Consider the following 15,506-nt stretch of genomic DNA (forward strand, 5'->3'; position numbering starts at 1 on the left):
TGATTATTTCAGCCCATGAAGGTACTAGAAATGAGCTCTTTATTGCTAGTGTGGGTATCTGATGTTTCCAAAATTACTTCCTATTAAATATAGCAGCATTTTGAAATTCATAATTCATAATATTAAATGGATCAGAAAATACCAGCTATAGCATGTAATGTTTAATTACGAAACTCAAAGTCAATGGAATGGCATAAATGAGATAAATTTGCTTCCACTGAGATACAAAACAATGACCAGACACACAAGGCTAAACTGATAAATATTCAAATACAGTGTTGTGATTCAAGCCCAGCTGGCAACTAAGTGCTACCCAGGTGCTCACTAACTTCCCCCCTCCACAGTGGGGTGGAGAAGAGAATTAGCAAACAAGTAAAAACCCATGATTTAAGAATGGTTTAATAATTGAAATAAAAATAAATTATACTACTACCAATAAAAATAGGAAATAGAGAGGAAGTCATAATGCCTGGATCAGGTGTCTTGGCTGTGCTCCCTCTTGGCTTCTTGTGCCCCTCCTTACTGATACAGCATGAGAGACTAAAAAGTCCTTGACTTAGAGTAAGAATTACTTAGCAACAACTAAAACATCGGTGTGCTCTCAGCATTGTTCCCAGACTAAAGCCAAAACACAGCCCTGCACCAGCTACTAGGAAGAAAATTAACTCTATCCCAACTGAAGCCAGGAAAAGAATATATGTATAAAGTTTGACTAAGATATGATTTTGATTATTTTCATATTGCAGGTGGATATTTTCAAAATCAAAGCAGTAAATCTCGGCAAGCTGAACCAAGTTCTTGTTGGATTTAAGAGTCTAAAAAAAGGTCAGCAATGTTTTTCAGTTAATGTATGATAATAATAATGTAGATTACCAGACTTAGGAGATCCTAGAGCTTCAGAAATGCCTTAAATTTAAGATTAAAAATCACAAGTGTTTTTTTTAGAAGTCTTAGAAAATTTGAAGTTCATATCTATTTTCTGCTGTTCATTATTTCTGTTGAATTATATGCATCAGGTATTTTTGGGATTCAGTGCTTCTAGGTAAAGATAGGAGAAAGTCAGTTCGTCAGAATGGCAGTGGAACATGGAAGAAATGGCCTCATAGCTTGTTTTTTCTTCTAACCCATGAGAAATATATTCTTTTTAAGGGATTGTTCATACGTGAAGTTGAGTGACAGATAAAAAGGCTGCACTTCCTGCAATATTTTTTCTTGTCTTCCTTCCGACTCTGCAGCAGCTACTGGAGTTAAAGGAAATTGCTCACTTCTTAAAAATAAAAAGCAACAGCAAAGAGCATCATGAATCAATATTTTCTTTAATACTTTGGCTACAATTATGGCCTATTGTTTTTTTAAAGGCAACAGAGCAGAGATTCTGCAGATATCCTACTTCTGCAGATAATGTAGATGATTGAAAATAATAAGATCGTTCCAGAGTGTGATAAGCTGAGTCTCTTGTTCTTTTATCTTTATCAATAAAACAAGACTATAAGGTGTCTCTGTAGGTTAAACTCAGAAAAACTGATTTGGAGAGTATTTCCCATGTATTTCCTAGATGGCAATTTCAGAATGAATGGCAAAATTTTCATTGACTTCTCCAAGGCTTGGAGTATAACCAAGTTTACCACGACTAAAAGAGATCTGAGTCTTCAAATGCTTTGTTTGCAGATAACCAAAACAATGGTCTCAATCAAGAGAAAACCTTCAGCTGTGCTTATCTGACAGCATAGAACCACAGCAGAAAGAAAGTTGTATTTTGAGTGGATTTTCTGATCCTTTTTCCTTTAGGACACTGATAATAAAATTTCCTATGGGGGACTTCTTGTATCTAGGCATCTCACACAGAAGCCTTTCCATCCATTGGGACAATAATAGGTCATTAAATCAAATCTACCCCTATGTTCAATTTCACAAGATCTGTAAAAACTTTAAGACTTCTTCACTTTGTCTAATATTTTGGAGTGTAGGGAAACAAAGAAAAACACATATACACACAGCCAATATATTTTTAAGAGTCTTATTTCTACAAGAAGTTTGACAAAAGAAAACATTTTATTGATTTTCTAAAGATAGAAACTTCTGACTGCATACACAGAACATTTTGTTGCTTAAAAAGTATTAATTAATAATGCCTTGTTTATTTTCAATCAGATGAGTGGTTCCTGGAAAAAATTGTTATAAAAGAAGTGTTCTACCCTTTCTCTTCACATATTTTTGTTCACAATGACTGGATAAATAAATGCTCCAAGAAAGATTTTGTAGAAGTGGCAATTCCACTCAAAGGTAATACCAGCAGAAATGTCCTTCTTTTGCATGAATCACTACTGCACGGCAGAGCAGGCCAGAACCCGTGCAGGGCTGCTTCACAATGTATGCAGAACTGTACGCCAGTTGCAAGGGGCAGGGGCCTGGACCAAGATGAATTATGCTTTCTGTAAACAAAGAGGAAGAAATTATGCCTGAGATGCAGCATATGGAAATGAATTGTAGTAGTACTGAAACAGCATGTATCCCATCCTTAGAATAATACAGAGAAGATAGACATGGCTTTTGCACAAGTGTGACATAGGTTCATGAAGCAGCTGGCTTGGTTTTCTACACCTCCATTGGGCTAAAGTGAGTAATGAGGGGTTTGCAACTTTGTTGCCTGACTTGCCTGCGCTAGATCCAGCACTACCAGGCAATGTAATCTTGTATCTTTTGGGTTATATGGCCTTGTAACTTAGACGCGGATCTGAATGTATGTCTGTTTTAATTGCAGAAACGTCTGCCGCACCTCTTCTCATAAAAAAATTTGATACTAAAAGCAGGGGACGATGGCAAATATGGGTGCACTGCACACAACTACCAGAAAATGTTCCTGATATTCAAGTCATTGTATTTGGAAGAAAAGGGAAATCTGCTGCACAGAAAGTTCAGAATCTGAATGATAGTCCATTTTTGGTCAGTTTCTTTTTTATTTCACACAAATCTCATGAAACAGTTTCAATAAGAGTTGTAGTCAATGTATGTGAAGATGTGTGGAATGGTTTTTTTTGTTTGTCAAAGTTAATGTTTATACCTCCATGTCTTAAATAAACAGCACTTGGAGATCTCAGATGTGGGCTAATACATATCACTTATGAAAGCTCTCTTGAGCAAGTGCCAACTTTGACATGGAAAGCCTCATTAACTTTGAATTAAGACTAGTAGGCCTCAACAGTAAGGCAATAAATAACAAGTCTATTCCACACTTCCTTTATGTTCTGCTTCTCAGACCTCAACTAATCCATTTTCTAATCCATTTAGAAGCTGTCCCTCTTTACAATGAGCTTGGGCCTGGGCAAATACCTGTTCTGTAGTTTGCACATGAAATTCATGACAGCTTCCGGACAGGTGAACCTGGGTCACGATTTCAAAAGGCTTTTTTTCTTAAATATGGAAAAAAAAAGTCATCATCCAGCTTTTGCAGAAAGGTGATATAAACATCTCTTGCTCAACTGCTGCAAGAAGAAAAGCTACAAGCAGAAGTGTATGATACAACTTATGGAAACCAGTCATCCTTTCTTTTGATCACTAAAGTAACTGAGAACAGAACCAATAGCCAGGGCTAAAAATCATCTTGTGTTCAAAATTTCAGTTCAAGTTTTGAGAATAAAGATGTGATGGAGAGGGGATAAATAGGAAAGTGACAGAAAAGAATAGTAATGGGTTTTGGTTTAGAAATACAGAATCAGTCATACATTTCCTTGCTTCTCATATGTTGACCTAGTCTCTGCAGCCAATTCTCTCAGTCAATAATAAACATAAATTATGATACAATTGGGAGCTCAAATTAACTTGCAGTCTTAATGGGACTTCCCCACCCTAACATTAATGTCCTTGACTAGTATTATTACTTACTTTATTTGTCTTTTTACCTGAGCTTAAAGTGTGTCATGCAGATTCTTACATACAAAGTATTTTTTTCCTTTATTTTTCTAACAGTTGACTGTTGGTGATATTGGAGATATAATAAAAGTTTCCTTTGTGTTATCTGGTCCGTGCTCGCAAAGAGGAATTAAACTTCATAAGGTATGCTAAATACACTACACATAAGCTTGTAACATTCTTCATAATACCAGTAAATATTGTTGAGAGACATTTGTTTTGCAGCACACTAACAAGGCATCTTTTGGCTCACTCACCTGTTATCTACAGATGATTGCTGACAGTTTCCAGATCTCTTTGTGGGCAGATCTACCTTGTTTGCACCTGCTGAAGTGCATATAGCTGTGCCTATTTACTAATGTGCAGATCCCTTCAGCATAGCTCGTCATGACACAGAAGGCAATATTGGAAAGCAATATTTTCTGCTGATGTTAAGAAATGTTAATCCCTGCATGGAAATACCAGCAGTCTCCTGACACAGAGCAACCTGCTTGTGGAAACCGATTAAGCTGATCCTTTAGTATTTATTCATTGCAACACAGTCATCAGTGGGCCTTAAACATCTGATTGTAGTTTAATATGTACTTAAGCTCTCTTGTAAAAAGGGTTGGAGAAATGAATTAATGCTGTCAATCTTTATAATTCAACTAGGTTTTAAATGTCTACCTTTCCACAGCGTAGGTAGAAAGATTAAATATAAGCTGGGCCTGGTAATACTTGGGCTTTGGGGAAGCCCAAAGCCCTACTTAAACTTGAAGGTTAATGCAAAGAAAAACTGTGTCAATAAGCTCTGCCTATAGGTAAGAGCCAAAAAACACTGTGGACATAGAACTGAATTATTCAAAAGTCAGTGTAAGAATGTTCTTCTGAACTGGGCCACACAGTACCTTAAGCCTGTTATGGATTTAAAAGATCAAAGGGCAATTCTCTAAATGAATAAACAATCCTGAAACTGTTCTGATGGCAAATGCTAGAGACAGCTGTGTTTCAGTCTAAAATTTTAATGGGTTTATGGTACTTAGAAGAACATTAAGTCTGGGTTTATGAGCTCTAAGAATTGAGGAGTTTATCTTGTTCGTATTTTCTCCCCAGATGTGTTCTTTGTCAGCTAATTTTGTAGTCTCAGATTAGACTACAAGTATGGAAAGAACAGGTAACAAAAATGAATGTTTTGTTTTAAATACGCATCTCCAAGCCATTTGACAAAGCATCCAACATATTGACGTTACCCTCGGTATATCCATTGTATGATTATGTAATATATGATTTCAGACTCAGGAACTGGTGACTCAAAACACGACAGAAAATTTATAATAGTTTGCCTTCTGCTCTCAGAGAGATAACACTCTGCAAATGGCCAAGGGATTTTAGTTTATGTTTTTACATACTTCAAAAGTTATTTAATAATTGGTTTACTAGTAGCTATAAATTGTTGCAATCTACAAGAAGTCAAAGGATTGCTATAGACCTATGTAGTCTCTTCTACTGATGCTCTTTCAACCCACAACAGCATAAGCCACAATAACATATACTGCTTGTTCCACCAATATGCTTATGACGTCTATTACTCATTTATTAGCCTGTTTATACATTATTTATACATGGAAGCAAAATCTAAAATGTAACAAGTTGGTTTTGCTTTAATAGGACACTTACAGTGCAGTAAAAAAAAAAAAAAGAGATGATGTATAGACATAGAAAGACTGCAAGAGGCAGAGAGTATGTGTAAGCTCACTATGAATCAGTGGCTAAAGCCAGCCTCAGTTGAAAAGAATTCCCTTCCTTGCCTTCTCCTTAGGTGAAAGAGGTAATAACCAAAGTTTCAGACATTTAAGAAAAATACAGATTACAGATGAAACCGCAAAGGCTGAAAGGGAAATAAAATCCCCACATTCCTTTTGCCACTCCGCATTTTCTCTATTTTGGTGTATACAGCAACTTCAGAGTACTGAAGTTTTTCGTGTTGATCTCCTATGGTTTTCTGCACACTTCTGTAGAAAATAATGTAACCTGAGCTAAAATTATGTCTCTTCTGTAACTTTTGAAGATTTGCGTGTCATAGAATGAGTTGCTTTTTCTTGCTTAAAAATAGAGTTTCTGGCCCTTTCAAAGACAAAATACAAAAAAAAAAATATTTCATATAGAAACACTAAATGATTTGGAGACGAAATTCACATTTAGATGTTATCTTACAACTAACAAGAGTTTGTCAGGCACATTTTATTCTAAGATCAAAGTCTGCATAAATTTACATGTCATTTTTATAAGTCCAGTTTCTACAGGTCATCTGCCTGCATATGAATGTAAACCTTAGTTCAATTTTAATGCAGATAGGAGTTTGTGATACTTGCTAATATTTAGGTAAGGAACTTTATATTGATAGATGTTAGGGAGGATATTTTTGCATGAGAAGAAGTTAGACATTTAATGTGAGAAAATTCAGTTGCTGCAAGTGAAAAAATGGGTATAAAACTGGCTACGATTTTAGTGGAATTTAATACTATCTAAAGAAAAACACTGTTTATTCAGCAATTAATGGTTTAATTCTGAAAATGGTCATGGGGAAATTTTTACTTTCATTTGAAAGCCTTGTGCCTGATCGTGTGAACCACTGGCCACAAAGCGTGAGCAGCAATGGAGAATGCTCAGTCACTGCATTTCTAGGAAATCAAAGGCAAGATAGTCTGTCAAAATTTCAAGAGTGAAACTGTCAAATTCCTAATAATTTCAATTACATAGTTCAATTATATAAATGTTTATGCATTTCAGAGCTTGCATTTGAAGTTTATGTAAGGAAATCCGTACTCAGGATTTCCAGACAGTGGTGTGTGTTTGCTCTGCAATGAGCCACAGACTTCTGTTCCTGGCACTAGTGTTAGTAGTAGTAATAAGTTACCACAGTGACTTTGCATTCCCTGCCTAAGAATTTCAGTTAATTATTGTCTTGATGAAATTAAGGTTTTGTTTCAGTTTGATTTCTTTTTAACGTCTTGGGTACAATATTCCTGCACAAGGAGATTCTAAAGGCTGAAGAAATAATTTCTGCAGACTTGTAGTCATTAGCATGTATTAGGTTCAATCCTGCATGTAACAGTTACCAGAAATATTTCTGCATATGGCTGATAGTTTGTTATTCTGTATTTTATAACCCGACCTAGCATAAAGTTCACAACTTGAGTTGCTCTCTGATGAATCTGATCCTCACTTTGACTGTCTCAGTAGCTAGGATAGTTAGGCTCCCAAGGCAGCTGGCTTAAAGGTTCCAAGTTCACATATTTGGAGCCTAATTTGTTCAGTCTCCAATGGGTATTTTAAGTCAGGTGGAATGAAGACACCTTGTACTGGAGTTCATTTTTCACATAACTTATTTCCACAGAGTTCTGAAGGCCACTGGACACCTGATTTCTGCCAGCTTTGAAAATCCTAGCTGATATATAGCAACTCACATGTAAACAAATAAAAAGCAGCAAAACAAATGTTTTTGCAAAATGGTCATATGCTATTAAGATTGATGTAACTGTATTCATTTGACATTCTGAAATTGCAAGCATGTACGGGTCAATTTAATCTGTATCCTCCACTGGTTCTTTACAAATAGGTCCTATGCCTGTGCCAATATGCAATGACGAATATACCTGTAAATATCAGGCTGCAGAATCAGCAGCTTGCAGCAACTGCTGTAGCTATTTTGCAGGATCAGGGAGCTTTAATAAAGTGTTTGCAGGTGTTAATAATAGGAAGAAATGTCTGTTTCTATTGGGATGGAAATAAGAAATGAAATAATTCACATAAATTATTTTTCTACTGATTCTGCCTGCAGCTTCTGCTGAAAGACCTGGACACTAAACAAGAGCTGGGCTTTCACAGCGAAGCCCAGTATCTGTTCGGAGAAGGTGAATCTGAGACTGTGACAGAACTAGCAGCAGTCAGACCAGACAAGCCACCGCTCAGGGGTATGCTGCTGAACTAAAAAATAAAATAGATAAGCAAATGCACACATACACACAGAGGTGTGAACTGCTTAATGGAATTAACACAATGGGCAAGATTGCAAAGAATTTTATATATATTTAAAAAAACCCCTCAAAATTGTTTCTAAAATTCATTCAATATAGATGCGTAAGCTGTGGGGTCTTTAATAATGGGTATTGCTTAAGCATTTTTTCTGTTTTAAGGCAAACTATAATGCATTGTTTTCACTAGGATAAGTAGCAATATGGAAGCCTGAAAAATGCAGAAATCTCATCACATTTCCCTTGAAATTTTTTAAAAACATCTGATTTACACTCAATGAGGGACTAAATCAGTTTTAAAAAAGGATGTGCAATGTCATAATGGCATGAATCAAAAAAAAGATAAGCAATCTTTTTTTGAGGTTTTCTTCAAGCCCTACTTCTGCCCCAGAAGCTCTGTTACATTTCATCACTGTATTCAAAATATAGCATCTTCCTTTGTTCTGATTACATTCGATAAAATATTTAGAAAAGAATTCTCTTTCATTATACTCTATGAACAGAAGTCTTAGTTAAAATATATAAAACTTTTTGCATTTAATATCTGACTGAAGGCTAGACTGCAAATGGAAATATATCTGAATTGTCTGTTATAATATTTAATTCTTCATAGGCCTTACAGAAACCATAAAAAAAACAACCTCTGTCATGCTGCCTCAGGGAATATGTACCATATAACTCATCAGCCAAAAGTCATGGCAAGCCATCCTTTGTAGTGAAGAATAGTAATAACAATGCATATCTGTATAAATAGCTGAGCCATTTCTCCTGACCATAATAATTAATATTGGCCATAATTATCTAAATGTGAGACTAAACCAGAATTCAGCTGATCCAGAACAAAAAAGCACATTTCATCTGTTAAATCTGTGCTTTTTTCTTTGGTAAAATGTTGTTAGAGTTGATATATCCTAACTCAAATTATTACCTTTCAATCCTACAAGAATTCAAAGCTTTTGACAAAGCCTGATAAAATCAGTGTGATTCTTTCTTTCAGTTGATTCCAGTAACCGGTGGATAAGTCTCTAGTACATTTTCTTTTTCTGTAATGTAAGCATGGATCATTGCATTGATTCATAAAGGTCATTTACTTTCCAATGCTATACTTTGCTGTTGTGAGTTAGCTAGCAATCTATATGAAACTCAGGCAGAACATTAATGTCAATTCTATAACTTCATTCCTTGGTCTTGAAATTAATCCTTTACCTAAAATAAATTGATTTATAATGTTTGGCAATTACATTGCTAAATAGTCTGATTTCATAAAGTCTTTTGTCACTGATTTTTCATGACAGAAGTTCTTTACTCGATCAGTGTTCATACGGGAACATTGCCTGCATCAGGGACCGATGCAGATGTATTTATCACAGTATTTGGAGAACAGGGAGACTCCTGCAAAAGGAGACTAAGACAGTCGAATTTTGAAAGTGGACAGGTTAGTACTGATTTATTTTCCTTGCATCTTTGCTTAATGTGGTTTTTTTTTTATTACTTTCTTCCAACTCTGTATTTCTTTTCAATTATCAACTATAATCATTGATGTTACACCATGGTAACCTGTGGAAAAGATGTGTCGTTTACAAAGTATAGACATTTTACCTGAATTGGGATTATGGTTTAGGAATGGTTCAAGTACCAGTAAATTTAAAACACACAATCTATCGAAAACTGTTCCTAGAAACTGGATTTCCTAATGATACATGATTTCCTAATCATGTATCATTCCTAATCATGATACATGATTTTCCTAATTTCCTAATGATACATGAAATTCCATGGCTTAATTTTCAGTTGTGAAGCTTGTATAGAAATATCAGTGCTATTTCCTGTGGCTGCTCCTTTGTAATCCATTTTTTTTAAATATCTGTCTAGATAGAGTTGAAAGACAGATTTTAAATATGTCAGTTAGTATATGTTAGTTAATCCATTTAAATAAAGATTTGCAAATAGGTAAAGCTGCTTTTAAACATACTGTAACTGCTCAAGATAAATACTAGGAGAGATTTTCTGGTCAACCTTTGGTAATTATGAAATTAATGTTTATATGTACACAACACATTGGCACATACCCTGAACTCTGGACAGATATGAATAGGTAGGATTTAAAGAGACCTTTCAATTGCTCAATTGATCCTGTACAATAAAGTAGATCCTCTATACTTATTGCATACCATTTATTCAGATTTCTCATGGCTGACATGCTGTAGCTATCCTAGCAACCTGTCCCATGGCTTTCCTAGCCTGGCCATTAAACAGTTCTTCTATCATTATCTTTATAATGTCAAAATATTTTCTTGAGTTTAGAAACACAGAAACTAGCTATGTCATCCTTTTGTTCCATAGTCATTGATATGTTCTCTTCCACAAATTTGTGTGAACTCTTTTTAAACATGTAATGAGCAGCCACAGTCTCCTGCAGTAGTATGGACTGTACTTGATCGGCAACCTCTGTAAAGCTTGCACATACTACTTTCATCTGCTTTCCCTGCTTTTACTGGAAAAAACAGTGAATGTTTTTTCCTTCTCTTTGCTGTTCTTGCTTTTATAGACCTCTATCCTCTGTGCACTTCTTTTGTTGCTGGATTGTTCATTGTTCCTTGTCTAGAAAAACGTCACTTTAATCATTCTTCTTACACTTTCCTGTATCTTTTTCTGATTCTTCAGTAGTACATTCGCAACCTCTTAAAAACTTTGTCATCACCTCCTCTGGTTCTCTTTTTAGTTCTTTGTCAGAGTTCTATTAGCTTAGCTCTAGCTACCATCTTCAGACAGCTGTTGTTCTAAATGGGCTGTGTGATATAGTATATAAAGTACTTAGATGCAGGACACCTACACTAATTTCTAAGGTCAGCCGCTGGTTTACCTGATGACCTGAGTGTATCATTTTACCTTCCTCGTGTTCATCATTTCCCACCATAAAATGAAGATAACCTATAGTTTAGGCAAAAATGAAAAGAGCATATATATTTCAATTTAGTTTACTTCCCTTTTCATTTAATACTAAGGAAAATTAAATACTTCTTTTAAAAATATACATAATCTCTCCTTTCCATGGCAATAGCATAGTGCTAAATTAATGATAGTATTGTCCTAGTACCTAGTGAAATTACTATTCATTGGGAGATATATAATGATTTGGCCATAGTCTTCCCACTCAAAGTATTTAGGCACATTTTTCATGGAATCATAGCATGGTATGGGTTGAAAGGGACCTTAGAGATCACCTAGTTCCAACCCCTCTACCACAGGCAGGGACACCTTCCACTAGACAAGGTTGCTCCCATCCAACTTGCCCTTGAACATTAGCAGGGATAGGGCAACTGCAACTTCTCTGGGAAACTCGTTCCAGTGTCTCACCACCCTCACAGTGAAGAATTTTCTTCCTAATATCTAATCTAAATCTATCCTTTTCTTATAGTCTCTTTCAGATGTCATTTTTTTTTTTTTGCAGAATCCTGCTGCCTTAGTTCAAACTGTGTTATTAAAAGACTGGAAGAGGTTTGTGATGTTGATTGGCTGGATGATATTATTAAAAATTCAGGTTAATTCTTGGCATTTTTGAGGGCATATGTTTATAGGCAATTAGAGTTAATAAAAGACATACAGGTACATAGTCTGTGACATAACCTGGAAAAGAGTCTAAAAAGAAAGTATTTACAGGGCACGTTCAAGCTGGACCTCAATACAGAGTCAATGACACAGCTCTCAGCATTAAAGAAATCAGAGCGCTATACTAAGCAATAGAGTGCTGAGTGTCTTTGCAAGCATATCTTTTTTTTCAGGTGAGCTATTTTTGTACTGTGGACAATGAAAGTTTTCTTCAGCTTAGATATTTTATGGGTTTTTTTCATTGTGTAATAGTGCCTGGGAAAAAGTTGTGCAGTGAGATAGGAAGATGTTCTGATGGCACTGAGTTATTTAAGGTAATAAATATGGAAGTTGTTGGCAGAGATTGCAGAAGGACCTCGTGCAGAATGACTGGGTAATAAAACAGCAGATGAAATTCATTGTAGCTAAATGAAAAGCAGTAGCTACAAGGGGGAAAACCCTTGAATTTGCATGCAAAATGATGGCTGTGAAATAGGAAAGTTACCTCAACATTTGGATAGCTCTGTAATTATGTCAGTCCAGTACTCAGTAAAGGTAAAACAAAGGGGAAAAAAATAGATCTAATATTTAGGAATTATTAGAAAAACGAAAAAAACCCTAACCACCCCAAAGTAGAAAATACAGTCATGCCTCCAGGTAAGTTCTATGGTGCGAATGCATAGTAAATGCTGTGTTTTGTTCTGATTCACTTGTCTTTAAAAGTGCAAGAGGAATCTCAAGTGATAAGAAATAACTTCCATACATAGAACAATTAGAAACATTTTTTTGGCCTGGAAAGGTCATGGTGAAAGGAGGTGAGAGGGACGTAAGAAATATAAAACGGCATTGAGAAAATAAGTAATTCTATTTTCTCAAGAAATACAAAGGCTCAAGAGCATTAAATGAAACCTGCAGGTGGAAGATTCAAAACTCAAGGAGGTGGCTTTTTACACAGTGCATAGTTAATACTTTTTACTTTCTGGTACAAGATGTTGCAGACAGTAAAATGCATGTTGATGCAAAAAGCCATTGCACAATGTCATGGAAGACAACTTTCCACTGAGGGCTGTTAAGTGCAAAGACACTGTCCCTGGCTCAGGAAATCTCTGAACCACAAATTGCTAAAATCTGAGAGACTTTATATTCAAGAAGCATCTCTATATATTTGCTCTGTTTTTCAACTCTTCCCTAGAAATCTGCTATTGGTAACTGCTGGCAACAGTATATTGGACTAGATCTGTGGCCTGACATGCTACTACCAGTCTTAGGTTCTTTTTACGTAAAGTAGATTAATAAAAAAGTTGAAATGAGGTTTTAGTGAGAGTATCTAAGAATAGAAGGGGAAAGGAAGGGATGTAAAGGGCAAGCTGTCTTGAGAAGCAGGATTATGCTAGCAATATCTCTGGAAAATATGGAATGGAGAGGCAAAGAAACAAAGTTAAGGAAAATTTAGATCAAAAATATGATCTCTCTTGACTGATAAAATACTGGAATATAAGGAAAAGCTAGGAAGGCAGAAAATTACAGAAAGTGTAAGTAAAGGGAGTCAAGTTGACTTTATTACTGCAGAAAGTGAAGCCAGATTATATTTATTTAAGTAATTGTATGATTTTTTGCCAGTTTAATGGGTTAAATAAATGCAGATTGTAGTTTGCCTCGCTAACACTTGATCTAAAGTAAGACAATATAAATGAAATCATTGTAGCTTTCATTAATTACATTTCCAGTAGTGTGTTTGCTGTTCCAAATGTCTCTCTACTGAGGGGAAAAAAAAAGAAATGTAACAACATCAACCAAAAGTACATTTTTGCTAATGCTGAGGGAGTAGGCAATTTAACGTATTATTATGAGAATTCATTGATAACAATGGGTGATTATGACCACTGTTGTCTAATGACTGTTAATTATTATCACAAAGAATGAGACTAATGGTAGGTCCTTCTTTTCAGATAGAGTTAGCTGTGAAGGAATATGAATATTAGCAATACAGGCTATTTCCTCTAAGTCAAGGGTCATTTAGACTGACAAGAAAATTATATTTGGCTCAGAAGTACAAAGAATAAAATTAAAAAGCAATGAGTGCTCCCAAAAAGTTATTTACAAGATGTTTCTCACAGCTAGATCTTATTTTGGGCTACATATGCGTTACATGAAGGGGCATAACTTGCCATGGTAACTGTTTGGGGAGATTGTGGATATAACAAGGTAAGAATGCACGAAGACCTAAGGCTGTGATAGGAATAATAACTCTGATGGTTGGTTTTTTTTTTCTGAGCACATTGTAGAGAACAGCCTGACACAGAGACAGGAGAATGGACCAGATGACATAATTCTTTCTAAAAATCATCTCTTCCTTTGTTGCTTTCTGGTCCTCACGCTTTTTCCTGACTGGTGGCAAATTGGTTGGCAACAAATAAAAATTATAGCGTCTGTTTCTACTATCCATCTGGGGTATTTTAATGTCACCCACACACATGCCCATGTATCTAGCCACCCACTCATATCATCTCTTGCATGGAACACATTCATTCTCTCACTCACATAATTTATTCATCCCAACATGCACTAGTGTAGTTGCCATTTAGCTTTTGTTTACTGGTAGCCGTAGCAATATTTAAACAGATGTCTATTTACATCCGAAGAGCACATCAATTCTTGCCTGTATGCGTGCACAGCGTTAGTTAGAGTTTCTAATGTCAGTATCTTCCTTTGTTTGTATAGTCATCAACGATGTCAGTATTTCTGTTCGGAGTTGAATAATATGAAGTTTCCCATTAGAAAAATAGGATGTCTTAGAATGTAACAGACTTCGAATTGTTTAAAAATATAATGCTTTATTCAAACCAAAGTTCTGTTTATAAGACCTATCCTGATACCTGAAGTGCTTTCTGTCTCCATTATGAGGGACTGGTTGAATTTCAGTTTTCTTGAGATTGCTGTAAGTAATTTAATGATCAGAGGTTTCTTTTGACCAAAAATATTGGGAAGTTTTTCATAATAAAGCCTGGAATTCAATGGTCATGAACAAGGAAAAATATACATATTCAAGGATTCACATATTTTCTGGGGGTCTCCAAATGTCAGACGATAATACCTTGTTTAACTATCACAAAGGAAAAGATACTTCAGCATTGAATGGAATATGTCTCTCCAAACATAATCTTCTTAAAGATGATAAAATATATAGTTGAATCAGTTTACTGTTCATTTTACCTTTACTTTCTCAGGTTTGTATCTCTGAAATGAGAGCAGTAGACCTTGGACAGTTAAGCAAAGTGCTTGTTGAGCACCATGATGTGGGTTATGGAGCTGGATGGTACCTGGACCAAATTGTCATCCATGAATCAGGCACAACTGATGGCGAATACGTATTTCTTTGCCAGCAATGGTTAGACAGTGGAGTTGGTGATGCACAGATGGAACGAATGTTGAAACTTCTTGGAAAAGTCAGGAATGGGAAGTTGACAGGGAAGATTTATGGTAAGGTCCAAAATCATCAAAGCACCTTTCAGATTTTGTCTTAATGGTTTTGTTGTCTGGGGTTTTTTTTGTCTTTTTTTTGTTTGTTTGTTTATTTGTTTGTTTGGTGTGTGTGTGTTACTTCTAAGACTAAAACCAAACCATAGAAATAATATAGCTTAAATGTGAATTTCATGTCTCACAAAATTTGCCTTTCCAAACACTTTCCAGAGCTGGTAAATACAATTATAATGTTCAGGGAAGAAAGACTAGAGAAGAAAGAAGATATTAAGTGATAGAAACAGTGTAGGAACTGTGTTTTTAGTTGAGGCTAGAAAAAAGATGAAGCAGAAAGAGGTAGGTTGTTCCATATGGCAGTTAATGCAGAGCAGAAGGCTGCTGCAACAGTGATGAAATCACAAGAAGAGATACAAAACCTCTTTTAGCAGAATGAGATTTTCCCTTATGTTCACATATTTGCAGAAAGCATTTGCTTTTATTTGCAGTTTTCTTTTTTTCTTACATCAATGGCACAAG

General features: G+C 35.5%; 1 protein-coding gene across 1 annotated transcript in view; it reads left to right on the forward strand.

The window, feature by feature from the left end:
- The window catches only part of RP1 (RP1 axonemal microtubule associated), a 178,995-nt gene that overhangs the window by 124,054 nt on the left and 39,435 nt on the right, over positions 1-15,506 (forward strand). The window contains exons 37-43 of the mRNA XM_065669368.1: positions 747-825; positions 2,152-2,283; positions 2,762-2,943; positions 3,967-4,053; positions 7,730-7,862; positions 9,218-9,357; positions 14,738-14,990. Of these exons, the coding sequence (XP_065525440.1) occupies positions 747-825; positions 2,152-2,283; positions 2,762-2,943; positions 3,967-4,053; positions 7,730-7,862; positions 9,218-9,357; positions 14,738-14,990 (1,006 nt within the window). The remainder of the gene's footprint in view (positions 1-746; positions 826-2,151; positions 2,284-2,761; positions 2,944-3,966; positions 4,054-7,729; positions 7,863-9,217; positions 9,358-14,737; positions 14,991-15,506) is intronic.

This window comes from Lathamus discolor, chromosome 2, assembly GCF_037157495.1.
Source record: "Lathamus discolor isolate bLatDis1 chromosome 2, bLatDis1.hap1, whole genome shotgun sequence".
Taxonomy (NCBI): domain Eukaryota; kingdom Metazoa; phylum Chordata; class Aves; order Psittaciformes; family Psittacidae; genus Lathamus; species Lathamus discolor.